The sequence below is a fragment of the Polypterus senegalus genome, chromosome 4 (assembly GCF_016835505.1).
Source record: "Polypterus senegalus isolate Bchr_013 chromosome 4, ASM1683550v1, whole genome shotgun sequence".
Lineage (NCBI taxonomy): Eukaryota > Metazoa > Chordata > Cladistia > Polypteriformes > Polypteridae > Polypterus > Polypterus senegalus.
Window position 1 is genome coordinate 168,420,057 of NC_053157.1, and position 21,581 is coordinate 168,441,637.

A 21,581-nucleotide genomic window follows, 5' to 3' on the forward strand; every position below is an offset into this window, starting at 1 on the left:
AGAAAAATGAATACAAACAAACAAACAAATATTTGAGGTTTATCAGGTTTATTATTTATTGTGTAATATAACAAGAATATTAGCATTTCAGCAAGATGCAATAATTACAGTGAAATGTAAAAAGTAAAACCTCTCTGATGAGACCCTCTCTCAAGTGCAAACGAAACAGAACTGCCCCTTTGAATCTTTCTAAATTAAATACGATTACTCCATCAGTGCTTACTTGGTTCAACTTTGTCTGCACCATTTGAAAGCCTGTACATTAAATTCACACAGACACATGCAAAACATTTTTAATCTAAAGTTATCTGATGGCAACATAAAATAGTACACATCCTACGCACAAGACGTCATCATCCAATGTGTAGGGGTCTGTCACTGAAATTTCACATTAGCATTTAAATTGAGGAGAATGCAGACTTGGTTTTAGACCCCACCACCTGAACATAAAAGAGGAAATTGTACAATTTGAACAAGTTGAAAGCTGAATCCTGTGCTTTTTCATTATTGATCAATGCCTTGCTACCACACGAAGGGTTGATATCCAATGTGATTTTGATAACAAAGAAAAAAATAATTTAAAATGGGGACACCCAGCATCCTCATCCTCAAACCCCATAACTAAACGTGACAGTCTGATCTGCTAGTACCCGCCAGACGTGTGCCCAGTTGTGTTCTGGGAGGCCGTGTAGACCAACACACAGCCCCGTACTGAGCAATTCTGGGTTAAGCGCTTCAGAGCTCTAAAAGGCAGCCTGCTCTGCATAGATTTTCATGACCGATCAGACAATATTCTCTTTCATCATCATAAGTACTTAAAAGTAACCTGCGGCAGGTTAGAATGTCAAAACGATTATTATTCCTCACTGTTAAGACTATGTACAGTTTACAGCACTTTTCACTACTTTAAGTCATAATTCAAAAATGAACATTTAAACGGAATCTAAGACATTAAATTACAAGTTGCCTTTTTTCAGCATAGTCCTGAATTAAGGCTTCTGATGAAACAAAAATCTTTCCTAAACCTTTGATTTAATTCTGTAATAAGTTAAAGTATATTTGTGACTATAATATGTACAAATGTACAGAATTTTCAATAAGAAACAAATAAGGTGCAAGGAGATGGCAACTGTAGTAACTCATGGTAAGTACGTAACACACACTGCACTTGTTGTGGAGATGCGTCTCTGCCGGGCACCACATTACAGTTGTCATATGGCAGCCATGTGATACCCTAGTAAGGCTTTCCATCCTTCAAAAGACATTCGGGGTGCAAGGAGGGAAGAGAATATCAAGCACAGCCTGAACTAAAGAATTGCTGGGCTTACCCAGTCAGCCTGTCGTCATTCTGTTTTCAAGGCATCTGTCCGGTCTGGAGAGGTGCTGCGTGTGCCAGCCTGCCATAGCAATTATTCATCGAGCTTCATGCACAAGTCAGTTGTACTGGGAATCTGAACTGCTAGCTTACTACAACAGTTGCTATGAAAGATGGACACTTTTGGCCTTCCACGTCTCCCAGTCGTGCTTGTATCTGCAGTACTTGAAATGCTAAACTTGACTGACTTACTGTAACAGCAGGCCGATTATAGGCGGAGGTGTATGGATGCAGCCAGTCCTTATTTTTTATTTTATTTCCCTGGCTGGCTCTTTCCTACAAGCCATAGTTGGTGAAAACTATGGGCCCTGAGCCAATTCTGGGACAGTGAAATGGAACCGATGAGAGGAGACACCTTTAAAAAGGAAAAGAACTTAAATCATCAGGACACTTGGAAAACATTAAACAGGTAAAAGGATTTGTAAGCCAATAAACACAATGTGATTTTGCTTACAAGAATGGGACGTGAAAGGGGCAAAGATAAAACACCTTTAAAGGAAACACTAAATAAATAATGATGTGCATTTTAATGGCAGAAAAATGTAAACATGGCCCTTTAATGTGGGGGTGTACATTAAGAGGCATTCACTTTCGCTTGCTTTTTGTGTCGGTTGTCTGGAAGACACTGGAGGCAGACATGAGGTTTTCGATGTATTGGCCAAGTACTTGATTTTCCGACTTGAGCTTCAGGTTTTCTTCTTTTACTGCATCTACTCGTGCAGACAAATCTTTATTTCAAAGAAAAAACAAAAAACACAACAAATTAACTTTACAAAGTGCTTTTCTGAAGTACCTCTTAATCCAATCACTGTATCCTGAAAGACACTCTGAGGCACCAGTCGCCCACTTTGTTTAGTCAAAGAGCACCACACATATAGTGTCTCAAACACCAGGTTCCTCTTAAAATTTTAAGAATGTCACCAAGGGCTTCTAAGGTATTCTGCAATTCACAGTTCACAGTGTACAGTTGGGGGACCCAAAAATAATGAGAATGTTTTTCTGGAGGTTGGAGGGGTGTTTGTTCTGACGTTTGCTGGCTAGGTGCGTGTACTAGACTGCCCTCTGCATCATTTGACCATGTGGCATCCTTGGGTAAAGGTCTGTGAGATCAGCGTAATTTGTTTTCTTGAGCCTCTGTTACCGAATTCGGTGATTTTGTGATTGCAGACTTGAAAGATTAATGTGTTTGCATCAAGTTCTGTTTCCTTTTGGGGAAAATGGCAGCAGAAGCTGTCACGATGCTTTGAGAGACTTTCAAGAAGAAGAAGCGTTGAGCCAAGCAAGGGTTTTTTACCTTAAAGTGCTCAAGTGATTGCGTGACATAGTGAGGAGAAAACAACCCAAACTGCGGCTTCTCCATCACGACAACGCTCCCCCCACACAGCATTGAGTGTGCGTCTGTTTCTCATGAAAAACGGGATGCCAATGGTTTTCTACCCCATGTGATTTTTTTCTTATTTCACAGAATGAAGAGGGCCCTTAAAGAAAAGTGTTTTCAAGATGTAGAGGAGGTCAAGAAGCAAACAACAAAGGCATGGAAGGCAATCACTTTGCAAGAGTTTCAGAACAGTTTTGAACAATGGAAAAAAGTGGCGGGACAAGTGTATTGCATCTCAGGGAGATTATTTTGAGGGTGATTAAGTTTTGGAAATGTTCAGAGAAATACACGATTTTTGTTTTAAAAATTCTCGTTATTTTTGCATCCCCCCTCGTACTATTACAAATAGATCAGGAACCGGTCTGTAAGCAGTGCCACAAAAAAGACCATAAAAGGAACAAAAATATGGCTAAGAGCAGCAAAACCAGGCAGAAACATCTAAGTAGGCGCTTGCTGCTCTTCTTGCTATTTACCTGATAAAAAAGGTTGAACTGAATGCAAGAAATGTATTTTCAATTAATGGAAGCTTGTGTCTGCTACAGCTTAAAGAAGGCCTTCATGAAAGGTCAAAATGCACCCTGGGGTGTTGCATGTAGCTGCCCCCCATTCTAATTAGACAGTTTCTTTTGTTCATTTACAAGCTGACATCACTACTCCGTTTACCACAAAACACCAAACACGATTAGTGCACTGCTGACAGTTTTGTGGAGATACAGGGGCAGCAATTCTGGACCGACTATGAGCACCATACTAATGGACTAATTCATACTAAAGGAACACAGCAGCAACATGTCAAGTCCACGTCAGCTAGTGTAGCTGTGAATGACACATTTCTGTCTTGCTGTGTACAAAGCTTTTGCGATTAGCCACCAAAATGAAACTTCTGTGCTGGTGTTTTCTGGACAGTCCAAATCAAACGCAGGTCAAGTCAATGTTGTTTCTTGTAGATGCTGCTTTTTCAGGTTACTTCTTACTATGGCATTGTGTCTTCGATACAACCCACGAGTCTCACGGTGTTCTGCTCTATAGCCTCATTTCTAATTTTCACATTAGGTAAAGCCAGTTTCACTTTCTATTTTGCTTCTATTTTACTGTGTTTAAAGCATCAGTAATGATGCCACTGAAAATTCCCATCCATCTTAAATTGATTTATGCATTAAAATAGTTCTCACAGAAATTAACAAATCAAAACAAAAAACATTAGTCATGCATGTATGCAATTTCTAACCAATTACTGGAAACTTATTCTAGGAGAAAACTAGTTATAAAACATAATGATCGAGACTACAGAACACATGGATGTATGCTATGAATATGATATTCAGTATAGAACAGGTTTTCTAAAACTTGACACTATTTATGGAAAAAGGTGTACTTTTATAGCTGCAGAAAAGAATGAAATGTACATTACATTATCAGAGACAAATTTAAAGGACTGCTCTGTTTAGTGTGAAATGAACTGGGGTTAAAGCTGCTTCTGAACTGAAGGTCAACCCCTGTCCATTACAGGAAAGAGTGAAATTCTGGTCATAAATATTTCTACATGACATTTAACAAATAAAATCAAATAACTCACTCTAGACACCTTCTAGTGAGGTTTAGAAAACATTTCACCCTTCTACTTTTGATGTCAACTTTTGTCAACACCAACCTCCTATCCTACGCTTTACATTGACTTTTCTCAATAAGAATCTGGAAAGATTAATGTGTGCTGTACGTTATTCTAAATGGTCATCATCACATATTGCACATAAGTGTCTAATTTCCATCAAAATCAGCACGCAAAACAATAGCCTGTTAGACCAAAACATATCAGCAAATAATGACATGGCTTAAATCCTAAATGCAGTTCCTAATCTCCTGTGCTAGAAATGGCCAGGCATTCATAATGTAAGGCATATTCTTAGATAAGCAACTTTGCACACATTTAAGTTTGAAAATCATTTGCATTTCTGGAGTGGCATTCTGGTTCTGACTGCAGTGCTCTGATGATTACTTACTGTGGCAGTTGATGGTGTTTGTGTAAAGCGCAGAGTACGAGAAGCACCTGGGCCATTAATGGTTAGGGTCGGAGGGAAAACAGGGAAAGTCTTCTTGCATACTGAGAAGGGCTTTAGTTGTCCAATGAATAAGAGATTCATGAATAAGATTATACTCCACCACTTGGGAGATAAAAATGTGGCAGTGAAGAGAAATGCTACAAAAATCCAGTGAATCCTTGCCATACCGAAACAAAGTGCATGTCCTTTAATATGGCAACTGAGGAATGCATGAAGATGACTAGCATGATGGTATGACCAAAATCCAAACCCTCTCTCAGAATGTGAGCATTAATTGTTAAGGGACAAAAATTAACTGCTTTATACCATGCACTGTTTGAAGACACTAAAAAGTTAAATAATGCCTACACCAGTTCAGTTTGTGCTGGTTTACCTCAAGAAATTCAAGTTAAACAAAAAATGCAAATGATTCTAACCTTCCAAGGTATGTTGGAGTTCCAGTACTTGGTTGATGAGTCGTGTTTTCTCTTCCATCTCCACTTGGTTTTCTGCATCACCTACCATTAAAAAAAACAAGTTTGAATATATTGGCTAAAGACCTACAAATCATTCCTCAGAAAAACAAAGACATAGCCAGCACAGCAAAAGTCACACTGTTGTTGTTACTCCACTTGGTGTTTTTTTTCTGTACATTTCTGCATCACCTATCAAACATGTCGGGCCTCCTCGACGCCCTGGAGCGCCAGTTGGCGGTCCTCCGACTTGGGGGTCAGAAAAGCCTGCTCGCGGGAACCGCAGGGACGGGCGGCCACCCCGAGCCCCTGTGCAGAAGCGCCAGCCAGAGCCAAGAGAGGCCGGGTCCGCCCGCTGTTTCAAGTGTGGCGAGACCGCCACCTGCTGCCAAACTGCCCCATCACATCGCCCGAGCCTATGGACTGCAGCTGGACATCACGGAGAGGTATTGTACCCGCCGCATCCCTTGGCGAGTCCGAATAAATGGGCACGCCGTGGTGGCTTTGTTTGATTCCGCAGCAACATTACCATTGTTGCTCGCCGCTTGTCTTACCGCAACAGTGGTTAAAGCAACATTTGTTGGTTACCTGTGTACATGGGGGACTAGGTCATATCGCTCCGCCACTGCTATCTTACCTGGAAGGGGAACCAATCCAAATGACGGTCGCTGTGTTACCTGACCCCCTTCCCAGTGATCTGGGACAAGACTGGTCTAAAAGAATCAGCGGTAAGCCATTCGCGCTCCCGGGCCTCGTTGGATCTTGTCATGAGGGGAAAAGGCACCCTCCCGCGCCTCCACGCCGTGCACAAGGGCAGGCCCTATGGGCGCTGGTGTCTCGGGGACCTTTCGTGGCTACGGACCTTGACCCGAAGATTCCATTAAAAAACAAGTTTGAATATATTGGCTAACCCGGTAGACCTACAAATCATTCCTCAGAAAAACAAAGACATAGCCAGCACAGCAAAAGTCACACTGTTGTTGTTACGCAAGTAGAAGCTGAATGTCATTGCGCAACCCTGACATGATTTCATTTTGACAAAACTTAAAAAGCCTGGCAAAGGAGTAAACAACACTTACTATGCAGATGTGTTAAAAAAGAATTTTTGTTCTAAAAGGGGAGGCACTATATTGTTTCTAGATATACAATAATATAAACATACAGTATGTATATGTGTGTGTGTTTGTGTACATGTGTATATATATATATATATATATATATATATATATATATATATATATATATATATATATGTTTTTTTCCCCTATGAATATATATAAATTCATTACTTCAATCTGAGGAATGTTTAAAAGTTTCTGAAAAATATTTCTAGAACTATTCAAGTATTATTTTCCTGGAAAACATTTAATGAAAATTCACGATTGCACAACTGCTCAAATTCCAATTTCACTAACACTCAACACTGTGCTGCAGCATCCAAAACAAACAAATAAAACATCCCTGAGATGGAGAAATGATTTCTGTACATGAATGTGAACAAACATAAGTTTTACTCATTTGTTAATGTATGTAATATTTCAGTGATAATGCTAAAACAATATCATGAAAAACTAATACATATAAGCTTTAAACAAATCTATGGAAATATGCATATTGTGTGTCAGTAATTCTACTAATACAATGGTCAGTTTTAAAAGTACTTGATCAATTCTGATTACTATTATTGATAAAACAAATTTAAAAGTAACTTAGACATCTGAGTTCATAGCCACAGTTTCAAGTCAGGTTAAGGAGCATGCACTGGTAAAGCACGTTGCCGCACCCACCACACAACAAAACAGCTGGGGATCCTGTTTGGCAACTCCACAGGCAGACATGTGGTCCAGTCCCATCTTCTGGAAATGACCATCTGTCTGTCGCAACCAGGTGTTATGTGGGCATCCGTTTGGCCTGGTCCAACAATGAGGATCCTGCGAGCAAGATTACCCTCGGGGAATCACGCCACATGGCCCTAAGTGCCGTAACTGATGCTCCCTCACAATGCAAGTAATGTGACTCATTTGGGATTCTGTGAGCAACCACTCATTCAACATAAAGTCAAACAAGCGGTAGCCCAAGGATTCTGCAAAGAGACACAGTACCGAAGGAGCCCAGTCTTCGTCTCAGGTCATTGGATAACGTTCATGTCTCGCAATCATATAGCAAAGCAGAAAGCACCAGGACTCTTCGTCCTTTTTGCAAAGATATCAGGATTGCCATACACTCCTTTCCAGAGACCTCATGACCCCTCCATGCTCTCCCAATCCGTCTACTCACATCATAGAAAAAGTCACCAGGGATATGAATGTCGCTGCCAAGGTAAACAAACCTATCGACGAGGTCAACGTTCTCTCTGCTAACAGACACACTGCTGATGGCTGTCACCAAGAGGTCATTAACACTAGAATTCCTGTAAAACTTGTAATCCCAGCCCACCTTAAATCCCTTTGCACCTCTCTATCAGTGTCTTTTGTTTTGTAAATGACTTCCCATCCCCCACCTTGACGGAGCACAACTCGGGCAAAAAGTTCTCCCAGCTCAACCCAAGGCTCCTCATCTGTGTGTGAGGTTCCTGGAGTTGTATAAGGTAAATAATACTGTATATTGTTATTTCAAATACATTCATTTCATGTGTATTCCGTGTCTACAAAGATCTGGGTAAGTGTAGGATGAAAGGATATGCGAGGCAAAAAATGTTGAACACATACCTACAGCAGAAACGTTTTCCATGTTATACTAATAATGATGTGAAGTGTATAATGTGTCAAGATGTTAGACCTAATATCAAATAAATGTGTGCTTTTACTCAAGAATATAACCAAAGAGAAAAAAAAGCATTTGATTTAAATGTTGCTGGCAATGAGTTAAAAACTCAATCTCAAATGTCAATCAACGGGGAGTTTAAATGTGTTCTTGAATAGTGTAGAGGTAAGAACCGCTGCCTTATAATCCAAAAGGTCCTGTGTTCGAGACCTGGGGCCTCATGTATAAATGGTGCGTATGCACAAAAATGTTGCGTACTCCCATTTCCAAGCTCAATTGAAAACGCTATGCCATGGAGTACAGGCAAGGTCAAAAGGAAAAAACATGTTCAAATGGCATAGCGTTTTCAAATAGTGACATTTTCATGTATGAATGTGTGTGTGTGTGTGTGTGTGTGAGGGAGGGAGGGAGGCACTGAGGCAGCTGAAATGTACGTATTTCAAATAAAGATATATTATTGTCCTTTACAATTCTAGAAACCTAACTCCCAGATAAACTAGACTTCATCTGTAAGTATTTTGTGTCCAGCTTCAGCTGCCTAAGTGGGGGATGGGATAGCAGGCTGCCTGCCCACGACTGATTGGCGCCATCGGTGCAAAATTAACACAGTGATGAGGAGGTGTGAGTAAAATTAAGGTGGCCCAGCATTACAAATATTTTTGAAGGCTTCAGGGATTCTAGTGTTAAACAGCTGCTCAATGTAGCAAGCCCAGCAGGTCACAACTGGTAAAAGTTACTATTTCCAAAAGGAGTCTGAAAGTGCTAATTGGTTTTCATCCTCATTATGACAGAAAATTAAAACCTGAAGAAATGTAATCATTTGCCTAACATTTCTAAAGTTTTGTGAACCTTTTTTTAACACTGAATTAAAAGACATATTGAGTAAGGAGCGACACTCTTTTTACCTGCTACATTGTTTCTCAACTTACCATCCATGTCTGAGTTCATGGTGAAGTACACGTTTTCCTCTTTAGAATGCAGGGCTGCAGATCTGCTGTCTCCTGAAAACAAAACAATATGCATGATTACATAAATACAAAATATCACCTTTCTAATAAAGCACTTGGGAATTAAAAACACCTACTATTAAAGCAACTAGATTAAAGAAAAGTATTTTCAGGTAGCAATTCTAATGCCATCTATTTGTAATCATAACAAATCACCATCATTCATTTTCTAACCTGTATATCACGGTAGCACTGGGGGGAAAAAGTGGGCCCTTGTCCTTAGCAGGATGCTAGGACATGGCAGAAAAATCAGAAACAGGTGAAAAATAAAAAAAGAGAGAGAGACAGAGTTATGTGCCTGGCACCCTGTGTTTAAAATGATACAGAGGTACATTATTGTAAAAATGGAATGAAGTGTTAGTCTGCACTCCCAATACAACAAAAATACTCCGCACACTACAAAACTGTTCAAACTCAGTTCTGATTTTTGTGATTTTCCAGAAACAGCCACATATTTATTCAAAGTAGTTTTTAGTGTGCTGTCAAGCAATACCTTAATTAATGGTAACATACAGAATTAACTTTATGAAATGTAAAGGTTTAAACATCATCAATGCAATAAATTTGAATATGACAATCTTTTGCTATTGTGATGTGCAATATTTGGAATTGTGTGCTGTTGTGAAATCACAAGAGGCATTAATAGTTTAGGCTATAATGAAAATACTGAACATTAATATTTTTGTGTCTGTTCCTATTATAGTATGGTTCTCTGCAATATCAATAAATATTATTCATTTTACAGTCTTGTTTTAAGTTTTCCAAATGCCATTAAAAAACAGCTACAGTTACGTTGATCCAATGTACAATCCAGAAAAATATTCAACAGGATAGGTTAGGAATGGGGGTGGTAAATCAACTGATCTGGTATACTGAATGAAATTCTTCTAGCAATATGGACTTTGGGGTGGAAAAAACATTTCTACCTTTAAGCTAAATACTAGTGCGGCTTTATAGTGTTCAAAAGTAAAACATGTTCTAGCACAAAATGTGCAAATCTGTGCATGCCAAAAAAGGAAAATATGTTTTAACTTTGGCTCATTAGTGTCTCAAAGGTGATGTGTTTGTGTTTAAACTTTTATGTGAAATAAGTAAAGAATATTACCCAGCCTGATGTGCACTTCAGTCTGATTGTAGAGTTGACGGCTGGCTCTAGCCTCCAGCATCTCTACATTGAATCAGGCAGATATGACGATGTACTCATGTTTAAAGGTGACGATTTAAAAACAGGCATGGAGGGCAAGAAAACAGTGCATCTTGTGGTGTTTTTGATTGGCAGTAGTTTGAGTGAGAATAAAAAACTGAACTTGTATCGGTTCATGCCTGAAACTTAAATTACCTGTGATTCAGTTCACTGAAGATGCAGCCCATTAACAAGCATTTTGATGGATAACAGCCACACCAGTGTGCACAATTAATCTTTAATACGTGTGTTATCTGTTAAGATTATAAACTGCGTATGTTTCATTTTAAGACGTATAATACAGATACATTTTACTGGTTTCTAGCAAAACCGTCACAATTTTTTAATTATACTGTGATGTAGATTTTTGCCCATACCGCCCACTAATCATAAATGTAATACACATGATTGCATCTACAAAAGCCAAAAATGGCTCCAACTTTTTTTTTTTATATATAATTTTAATGCATTTTCTATTCTACACTTTACATTACCTAAATGATAAAGTAACTGTCATACAATCAAAAATAATAGCCGGCAATAAAAATAATAAAAGTGGAATAAAAGAAGCCTAACCAAATGGCACAATCCCAAAATGCAGGCCACAAAATTGGTTGCAATCCTGTTGTACAAGACTAAAAGATTCCTTACTGAACCCAATACTAATGATCAAAAGGCTGATACATTTTTTTCAAACTGTCCAACTTTAATCCTACAATGGAGCCTGCCTTCTTAACAAGTTTGTCCAGGCGTGAGGCGTCTTTCATCTTTATGCTACCACCCCAGCACACCACCGCGTAGAAGAGGGCACTCGCCACAACCGTCTGGTAGAACATCTGCAGCATCTTACTGCAGATGTTGAAGGATGCCAACCTTCTCAGAAAGTATAGTCTGCTCAATGTGGCAGAACATGAGTTTAGCGCAATATCTTACCTTGTTGTGTTCCTTCTACTTCTCTTATTATAATACTATTTAAAGTTCTTCTTAATCTAGATAGTGAAGCCTTAGCAGTAGTATCAGAAATCTAACAAATGTCATCATTTATGGCACGGGTGTCAAACTCCAGGCCTGGAGGGCCACAATGGCTGCAGGTTTTCATTTTAACCCTTTTCCTAATCAGTGACCTGTTTTCATTGTTAATGAACACCTTTTCCCTTCATTTGAATAGCCCAATTTTTAAGAATTTAGTGCTCTGAATTAATTCTTTCCTTCATTAAATGACAGCCAAACAGAAATGGGATGTGAAACAAGCCAACAGATGACCAGCTAAATTGGGGCTTCAAATGCCAACCAATTTCACTCCAACCACTTTCTTAATGAGAAGCCAATTCTTGCTGTTAATTAAACTCGTTATTTAATTCCATGGCTTGTTGCTGCTCTCATTCTGACACAACAGACATTTCCATAACTGTTGACAATGTTCTTAGAAAAAACAGAAAATCAAAATGTTTTGGTGACCTGAGAGATCAACCTTACTGAGACCTTCACCTTTCTTTATTTTCAGATATTGTGTGATGGGCACAGGTCACGTGGTGGCTTGTTTTGTGTCTCATTATTGTTTGGCTGCTAATTAAGGAAAAAGAAACAACTACAGGGCCTGCGTCAAGTTAATTAAAATTAAGGCAAAACAACTTAATTAGCAGCAAAAACAGGTTACTAATTAAGAAAAGGGTTAGAATGAAAACCTGCACCCATGGTGGCCCTCCAGGCAATGAGTTTGACAACCCTGAATTGTATGGCAATATCATGACATTATTCGATCTCAAACGTGAACACTCACTCCTAGCAGGGGGTAAGAGGAGGATGCTTTGCAATTTTTATAAAATGACCAGGCCCGGGTCCTCCAGGGTTAACTGATTTATTTTAGAGTCCCGAGACACACAGTCACACCCACAGAGGGTCACCACTTCTGTTCGTAGGATGCCTAAAAACCCGGAAATCTGTTGACATCCTGAAGTTAACATTTTGACAGCTTCGCAGAAAGCCAATACAATAATACATATCCATACACCAATTTTCTATTTAAAAAAAAAGTTGTTTTTGTATACTTAGATACAGTCAGTTAAGTTACGGAAAAAAACAATGTGATATTAGCGTCGGCTAAGAGTCAGATTAATTGATTTTCTGGACCAAATACATGCAGACAGTGCAGACCTCTAGGATGGAACCGGTCCATTAGAAAAAAATGACGGCATTAAACAGTGAACTATATATAAACTGTGAGAACTGGCACACGTTGAAAATAGCATGGCACTGGTTCGCCCTATGACGATCACAACAAGGCTGTGTCATAATAGAGACCCTACAGATTCGAGAAGCCCCCGTGGAAATCAGGACTCGAGTTTAAACGGCTGGTGGGAATTTCGCACTCGAAGTCCCCAAATCGAGACCACTGTGCCTCTTCGGACGAGGGGTGGGCGTGATACGGACGCGAAGATAAGCAGTCTATTTGACAGAAAACAGTGCAATCGAGCACCTCAAAGTCTACCGAGTCTGAAGGCGCTGCCATGGCCAGCCGCGATGATGCTTTACTACCGATGTTTTTACATGGCCGCCTCTGCTGGATTTGCAAGCCCTGGTGAAAGGCTCTGGTGCAACTCTCCGGCCTAGCCGTGTATCCTAGGAGTTGACCATCAAGTCTCTTTGTTCTTTCTGTCCGGTTGAGCCCGTGGAGTAGCCGTAATTCCGCGCTGAGGACTGGGGGTTAGTGCTTAAAGCGTCCCAGCCGGCGAAGAGGCCTACCCGCCTCGGTTAAAATTAACACATATACACAAAACTCAAAGCACGGACACCCGCCCACGGCTTTCAGAAACTCGCTTACCCTTCACAGGTGGAGAAAGATTTGAAGTCCTTCCTGGACGATTACAACAAGCTGCCCGAGGAACGCGGTGGTTCTGCAGTAAGCAGGCGGAGTGTCCAACGCAAAACAAGGCAACGGCGCGACCAGCAGGGGGCGTCGGGGAGCAGCAGCAGCCGAGAGAGAGAGAGAGAAAGGAAGGCGGGCGGACTGATCGATCAGCAGCGGCCTTGACGAGCGCCGAGGAGGAAGGATGACGATGAGCACGTCTAAAAACGGGTCTGTAATATAAAATCAGGTCCATTAAGCTTAAAAAAAGATTCAATAACATTCTAATGCATATATCCACTAAAGAATAGAAAAAAATGGTTTCATATAAAAATGCAAAAGTAGTAAGGAGTTAAAAAAAATTTTTTTTTTTACTTTTAAGTGTTATCTCACCCAACCCTCTGGTAGATGCTTCAATAACTCATTCAGTGATTTTAAGTTGCCATGTATTTCATTTACTACCCTGCCAACAGCGGGTACTAAAATTGTAATCCAGCATACCCTTGGACACATTCATATACGCATAAGGCCTTTTTAATAGTGATGGCAGACATGGAGCGTTCGAGAGATCGAATCGACTGAAACGATTGATTTACAAAAAGATACGTTCGAAACAGCACATCACAGTGACACCTAGTGAAAGAAACTTATCAATAAATGTTACCTTGAAACCAAAACATTCTCTTGATCTGTTTGCTGTCCTTTGATGTACTAGTCCAATATTTGTCTACATTCATATCTATATGAATATACTGTACCTACATCAGTTGTACATAAACGTGAAGCATGTACTTTGTATCTCTGAACATTCCACACTTTTCAGGCTCAGAGTACAAATGATTAGACCTAACGAGAACAACGTTTGACGTTAAAGGAGGTGCCCGCCAATGATATTATTGTGGCTTAAGCTCAGTGTTGGGCTTCTCAATGTCTCCTCCTGCTCTTAACTGCAAATGTCAACTTTCTTTCAGAAACCTTAAAATTGTAAGTCTATTCTTGCTAGACCCTTACCTGCTGGAGAAGATGGCCTGTGTGTAGTTCGGGACCGAAGGTGTTAGAAGAGAGGCAGATGTAGAAAAATAGGTAGATACAATTCCAAAAGTAAAGAAAATGAATAGACTCATCTCCTCCAGTGGTTATACTCCTACACTCCCATCTGTCTGCAGCTGCACGGTTCCTCAGAATGACATTTTAAATTACCTGCCAGCATCACAGATCATCACGGGCAAGGTCCACACATGACTCTACCAATGGAGTGACAGAAAATGAAGAAAGAAACTGACAGTAAGTCCTAAACCTGTTTTACACCCTTTGTTCACAGTGCTAGTCTCTTACTTGTTGAAAAGCTTTTAACCACGTTTCTTCACTACTGTGCTGACATTCCGGTGAGGCACTAAATCTTCACAGATCCATTTCTGTTCTTGTTCAGTCTTCATCCATTTCATTCATCTAGATAGTCATGTTGACCACTATACCTCAGCCCTTCATCCAGCACTAAATAAAACAGCTCCTTTAAAACACAGGCTTCATTTAAGCATTCTGCTCCATGGTATAATTCAGCATTACGGTCTATGAAGCAGCTGGCTGACACCTTGAGATAATATCTCATAAGACTGGCCTCACTGTGCATGTCCAGCTCTTCTCCGACCATCAAAGGGCTTACAGATATGCACTAACTGCAGCCAAGAATGCACACGATGGCAGAATAATAGAGAATGGCCACTAGAGCCGCAGTGCTTTGTTCTCTGTAGTTTATTATCTACTTCAGCCTTCATCTGACCCAATCAACTCTTTCCCTGAACACAGTGAAAAATCCCTTCACTTTTTTCAGTGATAAAATTTTAAAACCTGAATAAATCAATCAAATCAATCCTCAATTTAGGTATTTCCCTGTCTTCCCTTTCCATCCAGCTAATTTTCCAAAATGTCACTAGTTTCATGCCCATTTATTAGTGGCCTGCTCTGCAAGATGAGGCCTTCTACTTGTGTACTGGATGCCATTCCCACCACACTTCTCAAATCCTTCCTTAATTCCATAATCCTGACTTTTACAAAAATAATACATACATCCCTCAATGCTGGCTGTGTCAGCTACTTTGACATTATTGCTTCTGTAACCCCAGTGTTAAAAGAGTCTAGTCTTGATGCAATATTTGGCCTGTCTCTCACTTACCCTTTTTGTCTAAAGCTCTTGAGTGTGGTTTGGCCTCCCAACTCACCAGTTCCTTAACTTGTAAATAAGCTGAAGGACCCCCTTCAGTCTGGTTTCAGAGCACAGTACAGATGTGAAACTGCTCTGCTTCATGTTCCTAATGATTTGCATATTGCAGAAGATTCTGGGCAGACCAATATGTTAATTCTGTTAAACATTAGTACAACATTTAATACTGCCTAGGAAGGAAAACATTCAGGGTATCTCTGGCACTGCCCTCCAGTGGTTTACGTCCTATCTGACTGATAGGTAAGAGTTTATTAGTCTTGGCCACATCAGGTCCAGCTTAGCGCCAATCACACAAGGAGTCCCTGAGGGCTCTGTCTTCAGCCCTCTGCTCTTCTGTATCTGCATGCCTCCCCTTGGCCATATTATTCATCGCTCTTGACAGGGTTATCATTTTTATGCAAATAATGCTCAGATCTATTTCAGCGTTAAAAGTGGAAGTTCATTACAGCTTTCTTGGCTCACAATTTGCCTCAATGAATGTAAAATCTGAATGGAATATAAGTCTTTAAAAGTAAAGTATAACAAAACTAAAGTTATGCTAATTGACACAGGAGCTCAGATTAAGAAAATTGGTGATGATGCCATCAGACCTTCCTTGTCCACTGGGAATCTTGGCATCATTTTTACATCCTCCCTTTTTTATTCTGCCCACATAAACCACATTAAGAAACTCTTTTACTTCCACCTCTGCAACATATCCTGTGTTTACTCATTCATCTCCTTTTCCAATGTTGAGAAGTTTATCCATGCCTTTATCACTTTCCTCATTGACTACTGGAACTCCCTGCTGGCAGTTGATTCACAACTCTCATTACACAGACTTATAACAGCGAACAGTTAACACCCATTCTGTTCTGCCTTCACTAGCTCCATGTATCTTACAGGATAGAGTATAAAATTCGACTAATAACTTATAAAGCCTTCAATAACTTTCATTGGATGTCATCAGTAACTTCCTCCATCACTGTACCCACTAACGTCGTCTGATTCTGCACACCTATTCATCCCACAAACATGATCATTAAGTTCACGGAAGACACAACAGTCATGGGTCTCCTCTCAGATTTCATTTTGTTCGAGAAGGTGTTTAACTTACCATAACTTTCTGACCCTTTTTCAGTTTACCCTCACTGTGCGGTATTTTGTGTTTTTATTCTTATTTATTTTTTATTCTACTGTATTTCAATGTCTTATATATCCTGCTGGTCAGCACGGTGGCGCAGTGCTAGCACTGCTGCCTCGCAGTTAGGAGATGCGGGTTCGCTTCCCGGGTCCTCCCCTGTGTGGAGTTTGCATGTTCTCCCCGTGTCTGCGTGGGTTTCCTCCCACAGTCCAAAGACATGCAGGTTAGGTGCATTGGCGATTCTACATTGACCCTAGTGTGTGTGCACGCCCTTAGGTGGGCTGGCACCCTGCCCAGGGTTTGTTTCCTGCCTTGTGCCCTGTGTTGGCTGGGATTGGCTCTAGCAGACCCCCGTGACCCTGTAGTTAGGATATAGCGAGTTGGATAATGGATGGATGGATATATCCTGCGTTCATCTTTATTCAGTGTTTTATGCAGGTATTATTTGTATCCAATGTTATATATGGCCTGTTTTTCCTTCTGAGTTTATGTGAAGCCCTGTGAGCATAGGACAGGCACTATATAAATAAAATGTATTATTAATATTATAAGCAGAATTTAGGGTGATGAATGTGTTAATCAGGTCTTTATCCATGAACCACACTTTAACAAAACTCTTGTGCGTTTTTTGAGATTCCGCTTGTTCTAACCTGAGCTGCGTTCAAATTAAAGTGTTTTTTTGGATGTGGCTGAACACTATTAATCTGGATCTTTTGTCATCGCAGCATTTTGATGATCTTGGATACGTGGGCCAAATTCTTAGGCATTTGTCTTATTTGCGTGGCAGGGCACTCTTTACACAGTATAGTGTAAACGACATTCCTGGTTTCTGTTGGCAATTGTTCATCCAGTATGCACAAGAAAATGATTTGTAGTATCTATCTATCTATCTATCTATCTATCTATCTATCTATCTATCTATCTATCTATCTATCTATCTATCTATCTATCTATCTAATGGTTGTATTGGTCAAACTCATTAGTATAATAAAGGTCCATAAATAATTTTGAGGGTATATACCATTTATAGGATGTGACCCATGGACAGCTCCAGCATGACATTGTGTTGTGCTAGCAGTTTCACAAGGGCCTGTATGCTACGAATGTCTCCATGTTGTTGTATTTTTACAAAATGTGTGCACTTAACTTGGTTGTCCTCAACAAGTTCATGGTACTCCTTTATAGCTAAGATGACCAGATTTTCATTGTTTCAAAATGGGACACAACTCGTTACTCCAGCAAGTTTTGCTAGATAGTTTAAATCAAAGTCTCAGGGATCTGGGTGGTCTTTTAACGCTTCAGCTGATGAAAAAGAGTGCAAATGGAACATTATGTAAAATTCTAGGACGTGATGCATGAAACACGACACGATGCTTAAAAACGAGACAGTCCCAGAAGAAAAATGACATCTATCAGCCTACTCACAGCTGACTGTGGTCTTTTCGAACCTCCGTCCGTGTTTTTAATTTTACCTACCCAGAGTGCTATTCCAAAATCAAGATCAGTAAATTGTGCCAAGATTCAAATGGAAACCAACAGTATATTATAGATCAGGCAGGCTCAGAGTCAAAAAACAGAAACTAGTTTTTACACGTAAGCAGACTGCAGTTTCAATGTGGCTCTGTACAAGGCATTGAGGAAAGACTTTGTAAAAATCTATGCTTTACAAAGACTTTTATGTTGTTTCAAATTGGGTTAGGTAAGGCAACAGGGAATTAACAGCCCAAAGAAGTGAAATTTAATTTTTTTACTTTTCAAATTTGTAACTTTTAAACTATTTACTGTTATTTTATAGTTAAAATATTCTGATTTCAGCTTTCACTTAAAAAGGAGACTGGAACATTTGGAAACAGCTGGTGACATAATGGAGACCCATTCTGCACAGTCATGTGACTTCTTCCTTTTGATATGGACTCGGGAGCAGTGTTCGTAAACCGAAATATTGCAAAGGTTTCAGAATTTTTCAAATTGCTCTTTTGAGAAATTTTTATAGTTTTTTGTAGTTGAGAGTTCACCAAACTGGTACGTCTTTGCCGTGCAAAAGGAAACCAACTTGCGTAGAGGTGAAACATGCCAACCCCTCAAATCCAGTGATTAGGGTGAGATTTCAGTTATGAAGCATTAACACTAGCCATTGTGCTACCCTTGATGTATTTATTTGTTTGTTTATTTATGTATGTATTTATTTGTGATTTTTTGGTAGAGCAGTAGGGAGGTACAGTGCATAGTGATCCATATTCTGTTATAGCCTGGACTTCATCCTGTATGCAGTTAGCATGTGTTTCCTCCAACAGTCCAAAAATGATTGGTTAAGTTAATAAACTCTCCAACATAGCTAGCTGGAAGGGAGTGTGACCTGGCATCACATCCAGGGCTGGTTACTGCCCCGAAGAAATTGTCGATATTCATGCTGTAGGGAACAGGAACAGTGGATAAAGCAAGTGAAGCATGATCTTTTGATTATGGAGAAGGGCAGGCTTAGAAGATCACAGTAGTTAGTTTGGATGCCCCAAATCAGAATCACTTTATTGCTAGCATGTGAAACATACCAGAATTGATTTTGGATAGGTGGAAAAACATGAAAGACAAGACAATACCAACTTAAGACAACAAAATGTCAACCCACCATTAACCTGACACTGTGTAAACAACTATACAAATACAAGTTTCTTGAATAAAAACATATACAAACTTTGTTAGTATTGTCAAATAAATAGAACAAACTCTACCAAATAATGTAGATATGAAATAGTACAAATTGACCAAGTATGAAGTATTTACGAATAGACAAACAGCACAGTTACCATTTATATGTTGTAAAAACAATTAGGAGTAACCCTAATGTAAGTTTAGTTAGGATTTGAATACTTTGAGGAAAGAAGCGGTGGAGATGGTGTGTAGTTCGGGTTGTGATAGACTGGTGCCTCATCTGTGATGGCGATTTAATGTACAGATGGATGCTGGGGTGGCTGGAGTCCTCTGCAAACCTTCCTGCTCGGTTTTTCACTCTGGCGATGAACAGATCTTTTAATGCTGGGAGACAACAACAGCGAATGATTTTCTCAGCTGAACAAATCACTCGCTGCAATAGAGTCTTAGAAAGGGAGGAGGCAGAAGGAAACCAAATGGTGATGGAGGTGGTCACGATACTCTCAGTGATGGCTGAGCAAAAATTTAACAATATACACTTTGATTAGTCAAGCTTTTGAAGCTGGCAAAGGAAGAATAATCTCTGCCTGGCTTTCTTGATGACGGAGGTGATGTGCTTGTCCCATTTTAATGTACTGTATTAGTGAAAGTAGCCCCCAGGAATTTAAACGACTGAACCATAGACACAGTCTGGCCGTTAATTTGCAGGGATGGACAGTTAGTGACTTGCCAGTGGAAGTCAATCCTTATTTCCACCATCTTAATAGCATTGAGCTCCAAGTTGTTATAAGTACACCATTTTATAAGATGGCTCACCTCTCTTTGATAGGAAGACATGTCATTATTAATAATGAGACCCACTACAGTTGTGTCATCTGCAAACCTCAGGATTTTTACAGATTTTGTAAGCAGTATTATGTAAGCACTGTGATAACTGTTAGGCCTTGGTGGCAGATGTTCTACTTTGTGAGTCAACAGCAGATTTTTCAAGATAATTTGATATCATCCAAAAAAACAGAGTAGTATAGTGATGAATAAAGGAAGGGCTGTTTACTAAAAATTAGCAACTATATTAAAATATACTGTATAAGTTTAAGAATACATGAACTAGATTTAGGAAGAGAATTAGTTATTAGTTTCTGCACTGCCTCATAGCTCTATAGTCCTGGGTTCAAATCCTATTAAGGAAGTTCATGATTTTTTCCTGTGTCTGTTACTTTTGCTTTTGTTTTTGCTTCTTTCAGATCCCTCCTAAATCCCAAATGTGTGTGTGTGTGAATGGAACTGGCGACTCTAAATTGGCTCCATATTAGTGAGTGTGCCCTGTGATAGACTGGTACACAGACTCCATTTGGTGCAGATCAACAACCCTGTCTTTCAGGAAGGGTGACTTGTCTACTTCCCTTTATCTCAAGTACTTCCAAAAACTTTCTCTTCTCATTTCCTAATGTATCTTCTCTGTCTCTTATGATTTTAGCCTTGGCTTCTACCAACACACCTTCAGATCTCCTCATGACTCTAGACTCAGTCTACCTTCTGTTTTCTAAAGACATTAAGACCCCGTCTGGGTTCAGTTCTAGCTAACCTGAGTCCAAGTCAATGTTGGCTCTTCTATGGCTACAAGACCTCCAGAATAGATGTTGCTCTGCTGATTCCTGTTGGACATGTTCCTCTGAGATATTAGTAGCTTTTAAATGAGCAGTTCTGTCTGTAAGCATGTCATCTTGCTGTTCCCTTAAAAAAGCAACACTCTGCTTTAATCTGGGAGCAGGGTGAGGCTCAGTAGCAGTTGGTTGGTAGTATAGTGGCCTCCTGCCAGTCCTCCTTGGCTTTACTCTAGAATGGACAAAATGGTCCTTGATTTCCTGGCTAGGAAAACGATGCTGCCACAAGTTGACTGGGATGTGTTTTGGCCTTTTGACAAACCTCAATAGCCACTCTGTATCTGTAAAAAGGAGGCCAGTCACCCCTTTGAGTATTGAATGTTTTGACCTCTACCATCTTGATAATTAATTTTCTTTTAACCTGGCTTTGCCCATACTTTTCTATAGGGTGGTCCAAATCTAATTACTGTATGCAATTTTCGTTACGCTATAACTTATTAAGTTTATTACATAGAAAATCACCCGAAAAGTTCTGGACCATTAAGAAGTGTGTGAACTGACGACATGAAGAACCGTCTTCGCGCCAAACTGGAATCATCCCTGCATAAATCAAAGTCATCCAGACGATCTGGATCTGCATAATTAGATCTGGACCACCCTGTAGAACATGATGTAAGACTTCTACTTAGCAGTTATTGTCTACTCACACTTCACATAATATGACACATTTCTCTGCATAGTACTCTTGGTGTCCATTTTGAGACACTCACATGGGAGTTTAACCTGCAATTGGTTTGAATGAAAGATTACAGTGCCTAACTCTAATAAACACACACCCCTTAGATTTAAAATTACTATTACTATTCCTGCGCACACTTTTAATGTTGTCAGCCCAATCTAAAACATAAATTAGATAGAATT

At 39.8% G+C, this 21,581-nt stretch overlaps 1 protein-coding gene and 1 long non-coding RNA gene across 2 annotated transcripts; one reads left to right on the forward strand and one right to left on the reverse strand.

Annotated features, from left to right (window-relative positions):
• Nucleotides 1-31: 31 nt before the first annotated feature.
• Nucleotides 32-13,201, reverse strand: LOC120527808 (short coiled-coil protein B). Its single transcript, XM_039751653.1, has 4 exons — nt 13,040-13,201; nt 8,958-9,029; nt 5,230-5,310; nt 32-2,103 (listed from the first exon to the last, which is right to left on the reverse strand). Exons 2-4 carry the CDS (start codon nt 8,974-8,976, stop codon nt 1,961-1,963), a joined length of 243 nt encoding a protein of 80 aa, XP_039607587.1. The 5' UTR covers nt 8,977-9,029; nt 13,040-13,201; the 3' UTR covers nt 32-1,960.
• On the forward strand, nt 13,166-21,134 carry LOC120527809. Its single transcript, XR_005633407.1, has 3 exons — nt 13,166-14,347; nt 20,301-20,442; nt 20,534-21,134. It is a non-coding gene; the product is annotated as an uncharacterized LOC120527809 (long non-coding RNA).
• Nucleotides 21,135-21,581: the final 447 nt, after the last annotated feature.

What these genes read in the sequence shown, in the direction of transcription:
- LOC120527808 (XM_039751653.1), bottom strand. An exon ending in ACTCCAACATACCTTGGAAG is followed by an intron (nt 2,104 to 5,229) that starts GTTAGAATCATT and finishes TTTGAAATAAAG; the next exon opens with ATTTGTCTGCACGAGTAGAT.